Genomic DNA, 20,624 nt, shown 5'->3' with positions numbered 1-20,624 from the left:
TCTTTTCTCCATACAGCCTTAAGACAGAAGCAAGAAACTTAGTAAGAATATTGTTGAAGAATCAGTGGGCATAAAATTTTTAATCACTGATATTTCACAATAAAAAAATAAATTGTAGTTAATACAACATATAAGATTGGACTGCATAATCTCAAGTTTCATTTGTTGTGACCTCTTCACATACGGTCTAAACAGAATTACTGACCATATTTACTATACACAAAGAAAAAATCTATCATTATGACAAAATATCTTCAAATATTTTTCTTTTGATTCAGAACATGTTGTTGCTCAAAAGATAAATTAAGGAGCTTGATCTGGCAAAATGCAAAACAGCTGATAACAAACTACTATCCACATTTTGTTTGGTATAGCTCATTTTGGGATAAGAATAAAAAATATGAAAGGATATTCGAAATGCCTCTAACCCTCATCCATCTCCTATTTTATTCTCAGAAACCCAAGGCAGCAAGGGGGCTAAGGGTTGCAGGGGGGAGAACCAAATAGTGGGTTTTTTCCCACATGACCAAAGCATTTTGCTGGAGGTCACGGAAAGGGGCACACTCAGAATTATTTTTTTTTTCTTTGAAATATATTTTAGCATGAAAAAGGCAAATCCTGTAAAAGCATAATACAGAAAAAGAAGCCATATATATAGCTTAGGATAGACTGATATCAAATTAGTCAAGCTTCCGAAATAGAAACTGAACTGTAAAATACTCAATACCTTAACAAAAAAAGGGGAGGTACATAAAGCAAGAAAATTATGTAACTCAAATTCTACTTTACTAAACAGTGTGCTCCAGTTTCTGGCTAGAGTTCACAGCTAGCGCTTTTTCTTTCTTTCTTTTTTTTTTTTAATTTAAAACTCAGACAAAAGTTTAAAGCACAGAAAACTCCCACAACTTACTTAGACTCACCAACTTGTAATATTTTGCTACCCCTGCTTTATCATTCTCCCTTCCCCACACAGATTATGTATTTTCCTGAAGCATTTTAGAGTAGATTTACACAGCATGCCTTCCCTCTTAATAGTTCTATGTGATTTTTAAGAGTAAGGATATTCTTAAATAAACAACAAAATTATCAAACTCAGGAAAATCGAAGGTTGATAAAGTACTTTTGCCATATTCCGATTTTGTCAATTGTCCCAATCCTAAAAATGCATTTCTCTCCATCCAGTCCAGAACTGAATCCAGGATCACAGATTACATTTGGCTGTCTCTTCAGATTCATTTTGTCTGGAACAGATCCAAAGCCTTTCTTCCTTTCAGGATATAAATGGTTTTTGAAGGAAGCAGGTTATTTTATAAAATGTCTGCAATTTGGGTTTGTCTGATGTTCCTTATCATTAGGTTCAGGTTTTACGTATTCCTTACAAGACTACCACTTAAGTTATGAAGTGTCCTAAGGGTATCACGGTCACAGGCCACGATATCCCCAACCTCCCTACTGGTGAAATGAACCTGGTCAAGTGTTATCCAGCTTCTCCACTACATAGTTACTCTTTTATCCCCTTGCAGCTAATATGTAATCTCTAAGGAGATACTTAAGAGAACACGCAAACATCCTGTGTCTTAAACTTTCTACCCTAGATTTAGCATCCACTAATGGATTCTTGCTTAAACCAAATTTTAATGTTTGTTTTATGAGCCAATTTAAAAACCTTTTTTTAGGTGGCAACTTAAGTCCATTCATACTTGATATGACAATGTTCATCTAAATTAGTTTATTATAATTACCGTATGTATTGAATAATATTTACTGTGTTCTTCTCTCCAAGTGGCGTGCTTTGCTCCCTTTTACATTTTCCTTTGGTATTCAGGAAGGTTAGTAACTTTGTTCTAGTGCATTTATACTTTTGCTAATGCTCTTAATCCTCATTTTCTCCCTTTTTCTTACTTAAACCTTTATTGTCTGGTTTGCTAGTTTAATGCTATCCTTTCTCTCCTACCCATTCAGCAGTCTATGATCTCATTCTACTTTCCCTTATTTTCCCCCTTCCCCTTTTTTTAGTGGTATTCCTTTTACTCCATCTAACATATAATATGCTATTATTCTACCTATGTCCCCACCCTAGTTTCATTTAGTCCTTGTTTCTATAATTTAATATATTAAGTGCTCATAGTCCTTTTGCTGAAGCTTCCCTGGGCTGGGGATCTCTTCACTGGATAGAGCTTATCCCCTAAAAAACTAAAGAAGGGCTCACAGATACAATATTCAGTAACTTCAATGTTTAATAATGGAATTACTCACTACCATCATAATGGAAGAAAAGCTTGGCTAGGTGTCAAATCCTTGGCCTGTACCGTCTTGGAAACTGCTATTCTGTTGCCATGATTTGCAAGCTGCTCTTCATAAGTATGATGCCAGCCCAATTTACCTTAAAATTTAACAGTTTACCAAAATATGTCTGAGTTGATTATTCTAGGCCCGTTTTTCCAAGTATATGGTAGGTCCTTCAAAAGCAGACTTAAATTTCCCTTACTCCCAGAAAGTTTTCTTGGCTTGTAGTTCCTAAGTTTTGTTCTACTGTGTTGTTTTTACTCTTCAGAGACTCGCAGTTGGACATCCTTTGCCAGTCTCTCCTTTCAAGCATTTTCTCGGAGATCCTTTTTACTTTCTCTCATTTTCATTCTATGTCCCTCTTTAGATTTATATTCCTTTCTATTCTCTTGAGCATTTTATAGTTTATTCCTCATTTGGAACGTACTTTGGTCTTTTTCTTCAATTTCTTTCCTGAGTTTTATCAATTCATATTGCATTTCCTGGTTTTTTTAAAATTCATTTCTCTCCTTTAATTTTTGGATACCAGGTTTTGTTTTGTTTGAGAATATTTCATTTAGTCTGGAGTACTGTGTTACAGCATTCTACTGTGTGCTTATTTTTCTGAGGGCTTTTTTTGGCAGGGTAGATTTTCATCAGCTGAAATGCTTTAATACATATCCTATTTTCTTCTAACAACGGTGCTGTGTAAATTTCATTCCCACCACCCACCGACTCCATCATTCTGTGGACAGCATTCTTTAGTTTCAGAGTATGTCAAACTTTTGGCAACTTAGTGAAGTGCAGTTTCCTAAACAGGTGATGGTTAGTGCAGAGCTTGAGATCGTCTTTCATTCTGCAGGACACTTAATTTTTCTTTTTCTCCTTGTTTTCTCTTTACCGCTATGAGTCAGATGCATCATGCTTCTCTGTTTCTCTCCCAGAGGCAAAATTCTTCTAAGGATGCCACTTCTCACTCTAGAGCTCCTTCCCTGTAGCTGGTGCTATAAACTACCCAAGTCCTGTTTGGCACTCGCTCTTTTGGCACATACTGTTGTACTTTCTCCTTTGGAGGGTGACTTTTGTCTTTGTTCTGTTACGTCCTTCAATCTCTTCTTTCATAGTCTCAAAGGCTTTCCACTGCATCCTCTCCACATATACAGACTTGTAGCAGCAGAAGGTCCGTTGGAACTTGGTGATTATTTTGCTACTAACAGGCTATTTGAGGTTTATGGTGTTCTGTCTCCTAGTATGCAGAATTATTGGTTACCTGGGTTTATCTGTGTTCCTTTTAGTCTATGGTTTTTGGGGAGAATGTGTAGAGATAGACAGATTCAGGCGGCCACTATTATCCTCCAAACTCAGAAACCAGTTAAAACTATATTATAGGGGCGCCTGGGTGGCACAGCGGTTAAGCGTCTGCCTTCGGCTCAGGGCGTGATCCCGGCGTTATGGGATCGAGCCCCACATCAGGCTCCTCTGCTATGAGCCTGCTTCTTCCTCTCCCACTCCCCCTGCTTGTGTTCACTCTCTCACTGGCTGTCTCTATCTCTGTCGAATAAATAAATAAAATCTTTAAAAAAAAAAACAAACTATATTATAATAATTTTTTATAGCTTCCTTATTCACTTTTTAACAAGTTCGCTCCAGGTTAATCATAAATAAGATTAGACAGTTATAAAAATTAGCTTTGATTCATCTATCCGTTGAAGAAATAAATTATGTAAATGATGGGCTAGTGTGGCTATACACTTTTACCTTCACCTTAATGTGATGTAGATTATGAAAAATCATGCCATACTGTATTTTACATATTAAAAAAGTAAGCTATGGATCACAAAAATGGAACAAAATACTACAAATACTGTACCATTATTAATATACACAAAATAACTTTGCTCTGGTTACCAACAGCTGTTTTCTTAAGTATGTTAAATTACTTGTCTATCATGCTTCTAAACTAGCTTTGGGTTGACTATGGTTGTTTTTCATCATTCCAGAGTGAAGATAATAGATTTATTTTCTAGAGTTTAATCCTCGCTATTATACAAAATGTAATTTGGACACTTTTTAGATTGTAATTTTCAGAGTTCAGAACAGAACACAGAGAATTCTTACATCATGAGTTATTACAATTTTATACTTAATGCAGAAAATCTAGGCACAAAGCAATTATAAGGTATATTATAAGGTATATCCAAGGACTGACACTCCCTATGAATTCTCTCATTTTTTTTACTCTTATTCTTTTCTCATCATTCAATGTCTATTTTATTTTGAAGGAAGAAATTGGTGTCAAAATAGGATACTTTATTTTTCAGATCAAGCAAAAAAAGATAAATCAGAACTACCACTTGATAACTATTTCCTAACAGATTTTAATGTACTTAGCAATCCTGTGCTATTGACATATAGTAACGTGTCTTCCTTAAAGATATATTCAACTAAATTTCCCAAGATATATACTTTGTTTTTGTTTTAACTAGGAAAAGAACTTTCTTTTAAGCCATCCACTTTTTCTAAATGCAATTTCTGAGATAATTGTAGATTCACAACAATAAATAATAGAGAGTCCCTTGTACAGCAGGTTCCTTCACTGGTAACATTTTGTAAAACTATAGTATGGTATTATAATGAGGATACTGACGTTGATACAATCTACGTACCTTATTCAGGTCTTCCCAGTTTTAGTGTACTCATTTGTTTACATGTGTGTGTATTAAGTTCCATACAATTTTATCACCTGTATAGGTTCACCGTCCACCACCATAGTCAGAGACTGAACACAGATCCTATACAAGGAACACTCATTGTTGCTCTTTTATAGTAATCACCTTCCTGTTCTCTTCCCCTGACCCCACCAAACCTATAAGCTTTGATTAATTTGCCCCAATTCTAAAATTTTGTCCATCAAAAATGTTATATAAATGGAATCATATCACATGAAACCTTTTTAGATTGGCTTTTTTTCACTTAACATAATTCCCTAGAGACTCATTCCAGTTTCAGTGTGTATCAAATAGTTTGTGCCTTTTTGTTGCTGAGTAGTATTCTATGGTTTGTATGTACGAGTTTGTGGAACCACTTACTCGATGAAGGGCATCTAGGCTGATTCCAGTTTGTGGATATTAAAAATAAAGATGCTATGGACATTCATTTACATGTTTTTATGTGAACATAAATTAACATAAATTTTCATTACTCTAAAGTAAGTAACCAAGAGTACAATTACTGGGGTTTACAGGAATTGAATATTTAGTTTTACAAAAAGTTCCCTGTAACATTTCACATTTCCATCAAGAATTTATGAATGATCCATTTTCTTCACATTGCTACCAGCTTTCTGTGCTGTCATTATTTTTTACTTTAGCCATTCTGTACATAGAGTATTACCTTCATTGTGGCTTGACTTTGTGATTAGTGATACTGAACACCTTTTCCTGTATTTTTTTGACAACTGTATAGCCTCTTTGATGAAATGCTGTCTTTTGCAAATTGTCTAAATGGATTGTGGTTTTTTTTTTTTTACTATTATATTTTGGGGCTTCTTTATATAATCTAGGTATCAGTCCATTGTCAGATACGTGGTTTGCAGATATGTTCTCCCGGTCTGTAGCCTCTCTTTTTATCCTCTTTGCCTGGGTTTTCAGAGAGTAAATGTTTTAAATCTGATGAAATGCAACTTATCAATTACTCCCTTTGTGGAATATACTTTTGGTATCAAATCTAAGAACTCACTGCTTAACTCTAGATCTGGAAGATTTTTTCCTATGTTTTTTAAATAGAAGTTTATAACTTTACATTTTATATTTAAATCTATGATCCATTTTGGGCAAATTTTTGTGCAAGGTGTAAGTTTAAGTAGAGGTTCATTTTTGTGCATATGGATGCCCAATTATTCCAACACCATTTGTTGAAAAGGCCATCCTTCCTCCACTGAATCACTTTTGTGCCTTTCTCAAAAATCAGTTGGGGCATATTTGTGCAAATTTATTTCTGGGTTTTCTGTTCTGTCCCATTTATCTGTCTACCCTCTACCAATACCACCCTGTCTTGGTTACTGTAGCTCTGTAAGAAGTCTTTTATTATAATCAGGTAGGCTGATTTCTCCCACTTTATTCTTTGCTCAAAACCCTCTTAAGTCTAGCTATTTTTATTCCTTTACCTTCTACATAAATTTTAGAATGAGCTTGTCTATATCATCAAAAAATCTTGCAGATTTTGAGAAGAAAGGCTTATTAAATGATAATCTTGGAGAAAACTGACATTTTTACTATGCTGAATCTTCTAATCAATGAGCACATTGTCTTTCCATTTGTTGAAATATCCTTTTCAGAATTAGTAGTTTCTTGTACATAGGTCCTGTCCATATTTTGTTGGATTTACACCTAAGGCGGGTTTTTTTCCCCATTTTTGTAAATGGTATTGTATTTTGAATTCCACTTTCCACATGTTATTTGCTAGTATCCTGAAGTACAACTGATTTTGTATATCTCATATCCTGCTATCTTGCTAAATTCACTTATTAGTTCTACAGGTTTTTGGTAGGTGCCTTCGGATTTTCTACATTAAAAAATCATGTTACCTAAAAAGGGGACAGGGGCAACTGTATTTCTTCCTTTAATTGGAATGCTTTTTATTTCCATTTCTTGCCTTACTGTCTGACTAGGACTTCCAATACTATATTGAGTAAGAGTGGTGCGAGCAGACAGACATCCCTGCTTAGAAATAAGCTTGACATTCTAGGGGGAAAGCATTCAGTCCTTCATCATGAAATATGATGTTAGCTGTAAGTTGTTGGTGTTTGCTTGTTTGTTTTTACCACATTCTTTACTAAGTTGAGAAAATTACCCTCTATTCCCAGTTTTCTGAGATTTTTTTTTTTGAGTAGATACTGAATTTTGTCAAGTGTTTTTCCTGAGTCAAATGATATGATAGTCTGAATTTTCTTCTTTTGTCTATTAATATGGTAGATTACTCGAATTGATTTTTAAATATTGACCAGTTTTGAATCCCTGAAATGAACCCTACTTGGTCATGGTATCTAATTCTTTTTACATACTGCTCAATTCTACCTACTAATATTTGGTAAGAATTTTCTTATATGAATTAAGGATACTGACTTGCAGTTTTGCTTTGTTTTAACTTTGTCTGGTTCAGTATCAGGATAAGACTAACTTCATAAAATATACTGGGAAGTTTCCCTCCATTTTTATTTTTTGAAAGAGACTGTGTAGACTTGGTGCTCACTGTTCTAAAATATTTGATATAAGGCTCCAGTGAAACCATCCCAACTCGGGAGACGTCATTTTTGAGAAATTTTTAATTATGTATTTAATACCTTAACAGTTATAGGGGTATTCAAATTCTCTAATTCATACTGGATGAATTACAGCTTGTGCTTTTTGAAGTACTAATTCATCTAAGTTATCAAATTAATGTGTGCAGAGCTGTTTGTTGTAGTCCCTTATTATCCTCTTGACACATGCATGATCTGTAGTGGTACTCATTTCATTCCTAATACTGTAAATTTTTGTCTTTTTTTTTTCCTGTCAGTCTTATTACAGGTATGTCCATCGTATATTGATCTTTACAAAAACTTAGCTCTGTTTCATGATTTTCTCTCATTTTTCTGTTTTCAGTTTCACTGATTCTGCTTTTTTCTTATGTCCTTCCTTCTGCTTGCTTTAGGTTGCTTTTCTTCTTTTTTCCAGGTTAGTTGGAAGCCTAGATTACTGATTCGAAACTTCTCCTTTTTACCAATGTAAGCATTTTACTAAAGGTGAGCATTTAATGCTGTTAAATTTCCCTCTCAATACTGTTTTAGTTGTGTCTCAAAATTTTTGATATATTTTCATTTTCATTAATTTCAAAGTGTTTTGTTGTTGCTATTATTTTTATAGCAATGTAGCATCTATATTTTTATATATTTATTAATTTTCCTTGAGTTCTCTTAGACTCTTGGATTAAGTGTGCTGTGTATTTTGCAAGTGTTTGGTGGTTTTCCAGTTATGTTACTGTTATTGATTTCCAACTTGATTCTATCATTGTTGAAAAACACACACACTGTGATTTTAATTCATTTAAATTTGTTGAGATTTGTTTCATGGTCCAAGGTGTGGTCTTTCTTGATATATAGTCCATTAAAAGAGTGTGTACTGCTGTTGTTGAGTGGGACGTTTATAAATGTCTATGAGATCCTGCTGTTGATGGCGTTGTTATTTGCTAATTTTCTGTCTAGAGGTTCTACCTATTAATTACTGACAGAGGGGCATTAAAGTCTCCAACTATTTACTTGTCAATTTCTCTTTTCATTTTGGACAAATTTTCCTCATATATTTTCAGCTGTTATTTGGTAAACACACATTTAGGACTGCTGTCTTTCTGACGAACTAACCCTTTTATTATAATGCCTCTATGTCTAGTAATTTTCTTTGCGCTAATGTCTACTTTATATTAACATAGCCATTTGCCTTGATTAATATTTACATGATATAACATTTTTCCATCCTTTTACATTTCAGCCTTTCTATGCCAATGTATTTGAAGGGAGTTTTTTGTAGCAACAAACACAATTGGGTCATGTTTTTAAATCTGATATGTGAATCTCTACTTTTTATTTGGTATAATTAGACCATTTACATGTAACTAAGCCTGCTATTTTAATTTTTTGTTTTCTTTCTCCTGCTTTCCTGTGGATTACTTGAACATATTTTTTAAATTCTATTTTGATTTATCTAGTTTTTTGGAGTATTTCAGTGGTCGCTCTAGGTATATTATATACACATAACTTAACATTCCACCGGTGTCATCCTTTTACCAATTCAAGTGAAGTACAGAAACCTTACCTCCCTTTATGTCCTTTTACCACCTCGCCTTCATAATTGTATTAAATATTTCTTCTGCATACATTTAGAACCACATCAAACAATGTAATAGTTTTGGCTCAACCATCAAATATAATTTTGGAAACTTAGGAGGAGAAAGAAAGCCTATTGTATTTACCCAGATTTTTAGCTTACCGTGTTCTTTCTTCATTCCTAACATTCCTAGATGCCTTCCTTTTATTATTTCCTTTCTGTTAAGAGAATTTTCTTTAGCCATTTTTTAAGATGGGTCTACTGGTGGCAAATTCCCTTAGTGTTCCCTCACCCAGGGTGGGTCTTGATTTCCTCTTCATTCCTGAAGAATATTTTCATTGGGTTTAAGACTCAAGTTGACAGTGCTTTTCTTTCAACACTTGAAAAATGTGCCACTTTCTTCTGGTCACTATAGTTTTTGATGACAAATTTGCTTACAAGAAATCAGAATAATTTTACCCTGTAAGAAAATGTATCTTTCTCACTTGCTGCTTTTAAAATATTTCTTCATCTTCAGTTTTCAGAAGTTTGACTATAATTGGACTTGATGTAGACTGATTCTGGTTTATCCTGTTTGGGGTGTACTCAGCTTCTTGGATCTAAAGCTTTATGCCTTTTACTAGATTTGGGGAATTTCCAGCATTATTTCTTCAAGTATTTTTCCAGCTTTGCCTTCTTTTTCCTCTCCTTCCAGGACTCCAATGACACAAATCTTAGATCTTTTATTATAGTCCCAAAGGTCCTGAGAACTTTTAAAAAACTCTCTCCAGTCTATTTTCTCTCTGCTGCTTACAATGGGCAATTCTATTATTCTATCTTCAAGTTCACGGGTTCTTTCTGCTTGTCTCCTCCATTTGCTGTTGAGTCTATCCATCAAGTTTTTCGCTTTGGTATTGCATTTTTCAGTTCTAAATTCCCATTTCATTTTCCTTTTTATCTGTTATTTCTTCCCTGAGACTTTCCATTTTCTCATTTGTTTCAAAAAGGCTTGGGATCTCCCACCAAAGTATTTCTATGACTGCTTTAAAATGTTTGTCATAAATTGTAACATCTGTCATTTTGGTGTTCGTATCTATTGATAGTCTCTTCTTTCATTCAAAATAAGATTTTCCTGGTTCTTAGTATATAGAGTGGTTTTGTTTTTGTTTTTCTATTCAAACCTGGACATTTTGGGTATTATGATATTCTAGACCCTATTTGAATCTTCTGGTTTACTGGCTTTCTTTTACCCTGCTCCAGTGAAAGAAAAGGTTCCTGCTTCATTACTGCCAGTGGGAGAAGAAGTCCAGGTTTCCCAACTGGGCTCTGCTGACACCTGAGATGAGGGGCTCTTCATTACTGTTGGGCAAGGGTTGACATTCTGGCTGCTCAATAGGCCTCTGTTGATATCATCTTGGCTGTGAGGGGCAGGAATGTCTCATAAGAGCTCCCTGATAGCCTCCACTGACACCATAGAGGAGGGGGCTAGTCTCTTTACTGTTCAAAGATGGCAAAAATTCTGACTCTTCACTAGGTCTCTTCTGACATCAATGGGGACAGAAAGAAGTTTTTCTTACTATGAGGTGGGAATGAAGGTCAGGCTCCCCATGTGTCTCTAATGACAGAAAACCAGGAGAACAGGAGAGTAGTAGTGGAAAGGCTTGTTACTGCCCAGCAGGGATGAGACTCCTGGCTATCTACTTGGGCTTCTCTGAAACCACCCAGGCAGGGGGCTAGAAAGCCCAGTTACAACCTTCGTGAGAACAGAAGCCTAGGCTCCCCACTCAGCCTCGGATGGCAGGGGTTAAGATAGGGGCCACGGTCTTTCTGTGGTCTTTGGCTAGAATGGAATGGGTATCATCTAAAAGTTTTCTGCCTTGCTAGGCTATCCCCCTCCTGATCTTTTGGCTGGAGACAGCAGGCTTTTCAGTCTACGCCTGTTGCTGTTTCCAGGATGCCAGCTTCTTCAGCTCCAAGTTTGGGCTATATTAGGCAAAAAAAAAAAAAAAAAAAAAAAAAACAACCCAGGGAACTCACCCCATGTCATTCCTTGAGTCCTGAGGTCCCTAGTCCTTATGCCTTTTCTCCACCTTTCAGAGTCTTCTTATGTTTTATTTTATATATAATGTTCAAGACTTTCAGTTGTTTTAGCAGGAGGAATAGGGCAATGTACATCTACTCCATCTTCCTGAAAGCAGAAGTCCCCACTTTTTAAACTGGTTCCCACTATGTCCAACCACACAAATTCCTGGAAAAATGAGGGTAGAGTCTGTGGAAGAGATTTTTCTTTATGTGATGCTTACATATTTGGACAAATATGGACCACTCCACCATCCAAATGAGTTATGTGGCTAAGCCAGACATTTAAGAATGTCCAGATCATCTGTTAATACAGGGAAGAACCTATGATATAAACTTGTGCACAGCAAACACTTGAAATGTTTATGATTTCATAAATACTTACAAATTTAACAATTTTTCATTCAAAACTTTAAAATAATCATTAAACCATGTTTACTTAGGGAACAGAAGTCTTTCACATAATCCGGTTTTTCCAAAGACACTAAATGGAATGATACAGCTAAACCCAATTTCAGACCTTTGAACACATTTTGTGATAATATATTTAAGTGTACTTACCTAATAGAATTAAAAATATACTAAGAAAAAATGGCCTATTATACTGCCCACTGCACAGAGTAGGCAACTCAATAAATATGTTATATGACAAAAAGATACCAATAAAAAGACAGTGTCTAAAATTTACTGTTAAATAGAAAAGCTCCTCCCTAGTTAATGTCAAAAATGAGGTTATGTCATTTTTGTTTAATTTATGAAATATGCTTTCATAGTTAACTGATAAAAATTATAGTTTCATTTTTTATGTACACCAGCATGTATTTAGGACTATCTCATTATAAAAATATATTCTCAAATGTGCTTGGCAATAAGCAGATTCAAGGTTTCTTTGATTATGAAATTCAGAGACACTGGTTTAGACAACTCTAATCAATGAAAATAAAAGGTTCCAGTTACCTCACAAATCATTAGGAACAAATTTTTTTAAAAAGTTAATAAAAGGAATTTTTCAGCTGATACTAATTTTTCAGGATTAAGGAGATACATAAAACAAGAGTAGATTATAACACATATTTTAGTATTCTTACTCCCCCTCAACATTCCAAGGACACCAACAGTGATGTAACATAGTAGAGATAATCTTTAAATCACTTTATTCTAGTGCAGAGCTTCCTAAAATACGTTCCTCAGAATCCTAGTACCCCTTAAAATATTCACAAATATCCCACAGAGGAAGAAAATGTTAGGTAAAGCATAGTTAAGCAAAGTTCTCTACTACAGGAGTCCTCAGGGCATTTAAAATAAAATATGCACAGTGAACTTTCGAAAGAGGATTACAGTTGCACCATTTCCCAAATTTAATCAAAGAAGCCTTCTCTTAATCTTCTACTAAATCCTGTTGGACATGAGTGTTAAATAGAACTCAGTCTGAGAGGTAAGAGAGTGGTAAAAGAGCCCTTAAACATTGATTCCCTACATGGCCACGTAAAATGAAGACCAGAAATTTAATAAATAGCGTAGCTATAATGACTAAAAAATAATTCAATGAACAAACTACGAAAAGCTTTTTTAAAAACTACAGGTGATTCCTAGCACTCATTAAAAAAGCAGTCTGCTATCAGTCATGCTGAAAGATGACCCATAAACATTTACTATAAATGTCATAATGACAAATTAGCTAAATGGTATTTCCATTCATATTTTAATCTTAAATATTACTCTCAAGTTAATTTATTTGAACACAGAGATAAAACAACTCTAGAAATCGGATGTTTCAGATGAAGGTTAATAAAAACTTTAATTTTTAATAGACCCTTGCACTTACTTGCCTGAAATTAAGCATCACGTGTTAACCTCACTGTATACACAAATCTATTATATTGTGGCTCACTGAAAGAATGTACAGTAAACAGAACACAGAATTACCAATGTTGCATGTGTATGTACATATGTGTTTATGTGTGTGCGTATATCCAATAAGACAAATATATCAGAGTCCATGAATAAAAGTAGGAAAATTAATTTAAAGAGAGCTCAATTCAAATTAAGCCAAATATTATATAGTCTGAATGAGATTCAACTAGATTTTTACAATCCACATTTATACCTAATTCTTCTTAAAACACATAGAATTAACAAAATACACAATGGCAAGCAGTGATATAAAACTAATTTTAGATGCTGAGTGATGATTTCTGTAGATGTAGGTTATAGATTTTGAATTCAGAAAATAATGGGAATTCACTTACCTCTAACTAAAGTTCTCTGAAGGTAGTATCCTCCTTAGAACCCCTATCTTGGGTAGTTCACCTGCTGTAATTTCCCTAAAGAGATTTCAGCAAAGTCTAGGAGTTTTAAGTTCCCTTCTGCAAGCCCTATTAGCGCATGTGTGTTATATAAACTTGCTCACATACTGCTTCATAGCTGTAACCTCCAATTCCCACTGAGTCACCACCACCACTACTACCACCACCATCCATGTGGCAATGGAGGACACTACCTTTGGAAAATTCCATTAGGAAATGTGACTTTTTTCACTTCTCCAAAAGTATCCTCCAAAGTGCCCCACTGCTGAATCTATGACGTTCTTGAGAGAGTGGTGGTAATTCAGGTGAGAAAATGAAGACACAAAAGATTTAGCTAAGCAACTGGACTTCCTCACTATTCAAATACAATATTTCAACATAACAAAACAAATAACACTAGTTTCCTCAACCACTCAATTAATATGTAAAAGCACTCAACTGAACATACACATGAAAAAGCTTTCACAAAAAAATACTTTCATAACCAAAGCAGAAAACATCATCTTTATCACCTGGGACTACCAAATATTTCCCTAGTGTATTTTGCTAAAGTGCCAATATTTAAAAATGAGTTAAGAAATAAGTCATTGAAAGACAGATGTTAATAATTTTTTAATATGCCACTCCTATCTTAAACTACAAAAAAAAAAAAAAAAAAAAAAAAAAAAAAAACCAGAGAAAGAGAGAGGGAGAAAGTAAAAACTGTTAAAAAAAAAATGGAAAACAAAATGAGCCACCCACACCAAGGCCAGCCTCATATATCTAGAATGGCAGTTTACAAGGGTACTATTAACAAAATTTTTCAAAGCTATTCAGGAAACTGACTGTAACATAGTACAGGAAAGAAGACTTGGTCTTACACTATCCAGAAAAGGTCTTCTACTTGGATTCCCACTGATTGATTCCATAACTTCTTATCAATTATTTCTTGACAGCCATATGAGAGTAGGAGAAAAAAGCAAAGGGAAACAACTGTCCTAGAGGCCAGAAGACCAAACCATATTTGAAGCACTATTTTAGAGGATAAAGTATGGAGTAGCTTTAAAAACACTAATTTTAGCTACAAGCTTCCATCAGCTAACAACATAAATAAGGCCCAAAACAATATAGCTCTGAAAGCTTCCCCTGGCTCATAATAGATTCAGAATAAATGTTTCTGAACATTCTAATTTTAAAAATCAACTTAACTCTTTCCATGGCTCTCCTTCTGTATCAGTAAACACAATAAAATGCAATAATAAAATTATCAAAAAGCAACTGAAAATGGGTAAGACAAAGAATGAGAAAACCTTAGATAATCTCCCAGTTGCATTCTCAGTATGTAATAACTAAGCTAATTTTTAATTAATCAATTAACTAATTTATATCAGATTATTCAAATTACTATGCTTCCACAATTCATGGTTTTTAAATTAAATTTTAGAATAAGGATGTTCCTTTTAAAAATGTGGCCTCTGTTTATGATAAAAACCAAAGGTTATTTTTCTAATTTTAAAAATACATGGAACTGGGGCATCTGGGTGGCTCAGTCAGTTAAGCACCTGCCTTTGGCTCAGGTCATGATCTCAGGGTTCTGGCATCAAGCCCCTCGTCAGCTCCTCACTTGGCTTCACTTCTGCTTCTCCCTCTCCCTTCCTTCCCTCCACCCCCTCTACTTGCATGCTCTTTAATAAATAAAATCTTAAAATATATATATATATATATATATATATATATATATATATATATATATGGAACAATGTACACAAAACAAAAAGTACTTTCCAATACAAAAAATGGTCACAAAAAGAGCATTTATAAAACAGACTGTTTAGAGGTTTAAAAAAAAAAAGGATAAAGTGAAATAATCTAGTCACCTCAGAAAGAATAAAATACTGAACCATGAGGCAGTACATTTGCGTTCACTTTCCCTTTTATACATGCACTATTAGGACTCACTGAAGGGTCAAAAATCTTCTAGATCTTGCTAGTTTAAGTGCAGGAATTACAAACAACCCAAGAAGGTGTATCTAGGATGATACTTACCTTACAACAGATTATACCACTGTGCTATTATGTATTCTGTGTATGGATACACAAGCAGTCAGCTGAAAGGTACACACCACACTAGCAAATGCTTGACTGGACCCATAAGGCCGGATGACCAATGGAATATCAAGATATGTGTCGATTCTCCAGCCCTCATAACCACATTCCAGACACCTCACGTAGTCCTTCAGCTTCCCTTGATATAGTTCGTTTATAAGATCAGCCTAAAAATAAGAATATTAAAAAGCGTTCTTTAAAAATTATTTTTAAAATACACAAAAACACAATAATTCCTGCTTTTAAAAATAAGTTGCAAAGGATATTCATTGTTTACTGCTGAAGTTTTAGAAAGCTTTAAGATTTATCTAAAATTCTATTAAAAAAATGAAGGCTGAAAAAAATGAACTAAAAATCAATAAAATTAGACTAACACTAACTTAAGAATCAATGTGCAAAATTAACTAGTTCAATTCTCTTACCAATAAAAACTCCACTACTAAAATGTTTTGTTGAAATCAGTTACCAATTTATTATACTATTAAGCTTCATACTAACTTTTCATTAGGTTGAGAATACATCTAATCTATCACTTTAGGTATGTTGATAATTATAAAACTAAATAAACGGCTAGTTTTATAGATTTACACATGCCTACCACCACTTTCACAATACTACATTCTGATTCCTCAAATCCTATCTTCTAGCTCAAGGTGCAAATAAAACTTTTTAACTTTCAGTAATATACATAAAACAATTTTAAGGGGAAACATTATACTGAGAATTTTAAAAATGTATGGAAATTTTTAAAAAATTCCATCTCCATCAAAATATACTCATTCAAAAGAATGGATCTCTCACTAAGTCCCCAAACTTAGCCAACTGGGGCTTTTGTCCCAAAAAAGGCAGGTAATTCCTTTGGTAAGGACCCTCCAAGTGAGTGTCTTGCCTCACAAGTCTTGTACCAAAATTTGGGACTGCAGCAGGGATGCCCCAGTTGATCTTTTAGTGGAATTGTTGACCCAAAGAGCGGTATAAAACGGGGAAGAGTAACTGCAGACCTATGAAGAAGAAACAGCCCCTAATACCATATACATGAAGTTACTAAAATACAATAGGACAAAGTAGAGAAACTAGATCACTAAGTAAAGTTAATTTTTTTTCAATATCTCTTAACTAAGAATGGAAAAGAAGGAAAGCATATTATAATTTACCTCTTTCATAAATTTGTATCTCTTCAAATGTCTAGGGTTTATAAGCCTTCAAACTAGGAACCATCATCATTGCCTATACTAATGCCACTAATTAATGAAGCCTTCTTCATTCATCTGCCTCAGTCATATTTGATTATATCTTCTGCATCTGAGAGGGCATTTCTAAGTGATTCAAACCAGTGTCTTTCAAACAGTTTTGATAACAACCCACAGTAAGAAAATAATGTATATCTCAACCCAGTACATCTAACTATAACAAAATTTGCACAAAATAATACCCTTACTTTTGTGCTACTCTCTTATACTTCTCTATACTATTCCATTTCTTTAAGTGCTGATGTAGATTCACTAAACTGATTTCATAACACATGAATGGATCAGAGCCTACAGTTTGAAAACTCTGGCCCAAGCCATCATCATAATTCCAATCAGACAGCAGACCCTCCAGGCTATCTTCTAGATTCTTCCTCCTTTTCTATCCTTGTGATCGTTCCCCCCCCCCCCCACATCATTAGAGCCACTATAAACCCTCCTCTTTACTGAGTTCTGAGGCCCACCCAGTTCAGCCTTACTTTTTTTAAATTTTTTTTTTTAAAGATTTTATTTATTTATTCGACAGAGATAGAGACAGCCAGCGAGAGGGAACACAAGCAGGGGGAGTGGGAAAGGAAGAAGCAGGCTCATAGCAGAAGAGCCTGACGTGGGGCTTGATCCCATAACGCCGGGATCACGCCCCGATCACGCCCTGAGCCGAAGGCAGACGCTTAACCGCTGTGCCACCCAGGCACCCCCAGCCTTACTTTTCATCCCAGAATGATAGAGCGAATGCTCTTCCCACCTCTAACCTGTTCTTTTTCTACTGGAAGAACAGAGTCAGATAAATAGGAATCCTAAATGTCAAAAGCATACCTCCTTGGTCAAAATGAAGGTAATACTCAACTATACTTAATCTGCTATAGATTAAAATACATGTAATTTACTTAAATATCTGAAAATACTGTTCAAAAATCATTCCCAAAAAACAACACATACACATGTATGCATATATTTAATATAGGAATGATACAGTTTTCAGTTAAAAAGAGACCATCTAGATCACAGAAACCAACTTCCTTATTTTAAAGATGAGGAAACTGAGGTCTGGCATGGTTTAATGAGGATCTATATGACTCAGTTAATGGCCAAGTGAGAACCTAGTACTTTCAATTCCCCATCTGGTACTTTAACAACTGCACTAAAGCCGGAGCTTTAAAACATTTCGATAGAATAAAAGTCACTTATGAATCATTTATTATAAAACGTTCCCTTCAACTTGAGATGAATTACCTGTTCTGTTTGCTTCCATTTCTGTTCCAAAGCATCGAACATGACTCTGCACAGCTCTTGTACATCATGCTGCTGCCAAGCTATTTTAAGATAAAATTTAATTAAAAACAGCAATAAATTTAATGTAATGAAACATTAATTTGTTTAAAAGCAAATTGTCAAAAACATGGAAAAGTTTATACAAAATAATTCTAAATTTAAAAAGGAACACAAACTACATATTACAGTCACGAAAAGGTAATCACAAGGAAAAGAATTAAGCAACCTTAGTATTTTATAAATAACATATGCTTTACGGTGCTATGATATTTGCTATTTTTGTTATGTTTCACTGTAAAGAAATAAGAAAAATCTAGAACAAATTAAAATTTTTAGTTTAAGTACATAAAAATAGAGTTTAACCAAACTTAAGAAAATTTTAATTGATCAAAAATTTACTCCTAGTGCTTAAATTTTATCCCAGCAGAAGGCAATGAGAAGGTTTATGGTAAGGTTAATTAAGCTATTAATATATTTTGTTTATAATACTGTCTCCCAGAATTCCTTTGAATATTAGAAACACTTATCATTACAAGAGAATTAGTACCCTCACTACTATCCCATCCAAAGCTCCTTGTAACATCTGTGGTTTCAATTGCTCTCTTTTTGCTGGTTTGTAACAAAACAAAAAGCCTTTGAAGTTGGTATGGGATACTTGTCACTGGATCCTCTTCAGATTCTTCAAATTCCCACCTATTGAAATAAAATAATTGAAAATTATTTATAAAATATTTTTACTCTTTAAAGCATCATTAATATTAACATCATAATAATGTTAAGACCTTAACTCCGGTATACAGAATTTGGATATTAACTGAATCTATTACTATCTAATGAAATAGAAGCCTTTCCCTAATTTATAAATTCAGAAGAAATTTAGACTTTAAACAAGAAAAGGCATAAGAAGGCAACACGAATGAAAGGCAAAGCTCATCTAAAAGTAATCACAGAGTATGAATCTGATCACAACTCTTGTCCTAATTATTAATTCATAGAAATACAGGGAACAGAACAATATTAAATGACACTATGATATTCAACTGTCAAAATCCAAACTGTAGAAAACTACAGGAGAAAGAACAACAGTTTTCAATATAAATATTTTCAAGGAATAAACTGCAAGGGGAAAAAAGATGGAAAGGAGTTAAAAATACATTAAATAAGAATCTTATCGGTCAGTTGCACTGTATGGTTCTTGTTTGGATCCTGATTTGAACAGATTGTTAAAAAAAAAATTACGAAGCAATCAGGGAAACCTTATTAGCGCTGACTGGAGATATATTTACAGATGATACAATGGGAGTGTGCTTCCAAATAATCAGAATAGCGGCTATTAGATAAAAAAGACTGATCATGAGTTGATAATATTCAAATGGGTGATAGGCACAAAAGGATTCATTACAATGTCTAAGTTCACAAGTAAATTCAGATGATGAGTTTCCATATGAATGGAATGATAATATAATGTTGTTTGAGCAACACAACCAATATTAAAAGTTCCAAAAATACTTTAAATACATATTTACAGTAATTTTGAGGATGTTATTCAAGAGTAACACACAAAAAAGGAAAAATCAGTTAATCAGTACTTTAAAATGTCTTAAAAAATAAGTTATGCATACCTTAAAGAAAATATACAAAACAAGAGTATGTTAAATGTATTACAATAAGATACTCATAAAAATAACTGTCTGACTTTTAGGGGTTTATTTAAATATGGATTTCCTTCATCGAGCATTTTATACTACCTGGTATATATACCATCTTTTACATACTTAGACACTTACAACACACACGCCCAAAGGACAGCTGCATTATATTTTAATTAGAAACAAAGTTCGAAAGTTTAAAAAGATGACTTTGTTTCCTAAATTGAGAAGTGAAAGGAAAGAATATGGTTTACACATACAGATTATCTCAAAAAGCAGATAACATATTTCTTTATAAAGATGTTAAAGCTGTAAGTGAGGGAAAGCTTTTAGTACAATAATTTATCCCAAATGTAAATCTTAATTTTAACTTTTGCTGGTCTACGCACTTATGGTTTTCTCCACAAATTTTTCGTATGTCAATCTCTCACAAGATCTTTTTCTTATACGCTATTCGAGATGTCTTACGAAGAGAGAAATACCCCAAACTTTATAAATACAAGAAGATAAATTAGATTTTATTAGTTAAAACCTACACTTTCATTCTTAAATCAGTTTTATTTATAAAATTTTTTTGAATACTCACTTATATAATGCATTCCTAAATTCAGGAGTCATAAAAAGTGTCTGCAAAAGGCTATTCAAATAGCAAGTCATTGCTTGGTTTACTAATCCCACATATCCTTGAAAAAGAAAACACAAATATACATAAATCAGCATTTACATTAAAAATAACAAAAAGAAAACTTAGTAAGAATTTAATGCACAGTAAAAATTGAGAGGTTAAGGTTACTTGGAAATTATTTTAATTTTTTCAACAGCAATAAGAAAGACCCCTCTTTCTAAAATGTGCACTATGTAAACCTTGCTTCTCAGAAAAAG

The 20,624-nt window shown here is 33.8% G+C and overlaps 1 protein-coding gene across 6 annotated transcripts in view; it reads right to left on the bottom strand.

Annotated features, from left to right (window-relative positions):
* The window catches only part of USP47 (ubiquitin specific peptidase 47), a 110,016-nt gene that overhangs the window by 31,330 nt on the left and 58,062 nt on the right, over window positions 1–20,624 (bottom strand). For all 6 annotated transcript variants that reach the window (XM_026486808.4, XM_026486807.4, XM_048213457.2 and 3 more), the window contains 4 exons: window positions 20,329–20,425; window positions 18,641–18,786; window positions 18,055–18,134; window positions 15,592–15,741 (listed from right to left, as the gene is read on the bottom strand). In XM_026486808.4, coding sequence (XP_026342593.1) covers window positions 15,592–15,741; window positions 18,055–18,134; window positions 18,641–18,786; window positions 20,329–20,425 — 473 coding nt within the window. The remainder of the gene's footprint in view (window positions 1–15,591; window positions 15,742–18,054; window positions 18,135–18,640; window positions 18,787–20,328; window positions 20,426–20,624) is intronic.

This window comes from Ursus arctos, unplaced genomic scaffold (assembly GCF_023065955.2).
Source record: "Ursus arctos isolate Adak ecotype North America unplaced genomic scaffold, UrsArc2.0 scaffold_23, whole genome shotgun sequence".
NCBI lineage: Eukaryota > Metazoa > Chordata > Mammalia > Carnivora > Ursidae > Ursus > Ursus arctos.
The sequence above is the reverse complement of the archived record's forward strand: the minus strand, read 5'-3'. Positions and strand labels throughout refer to the sequence as shown.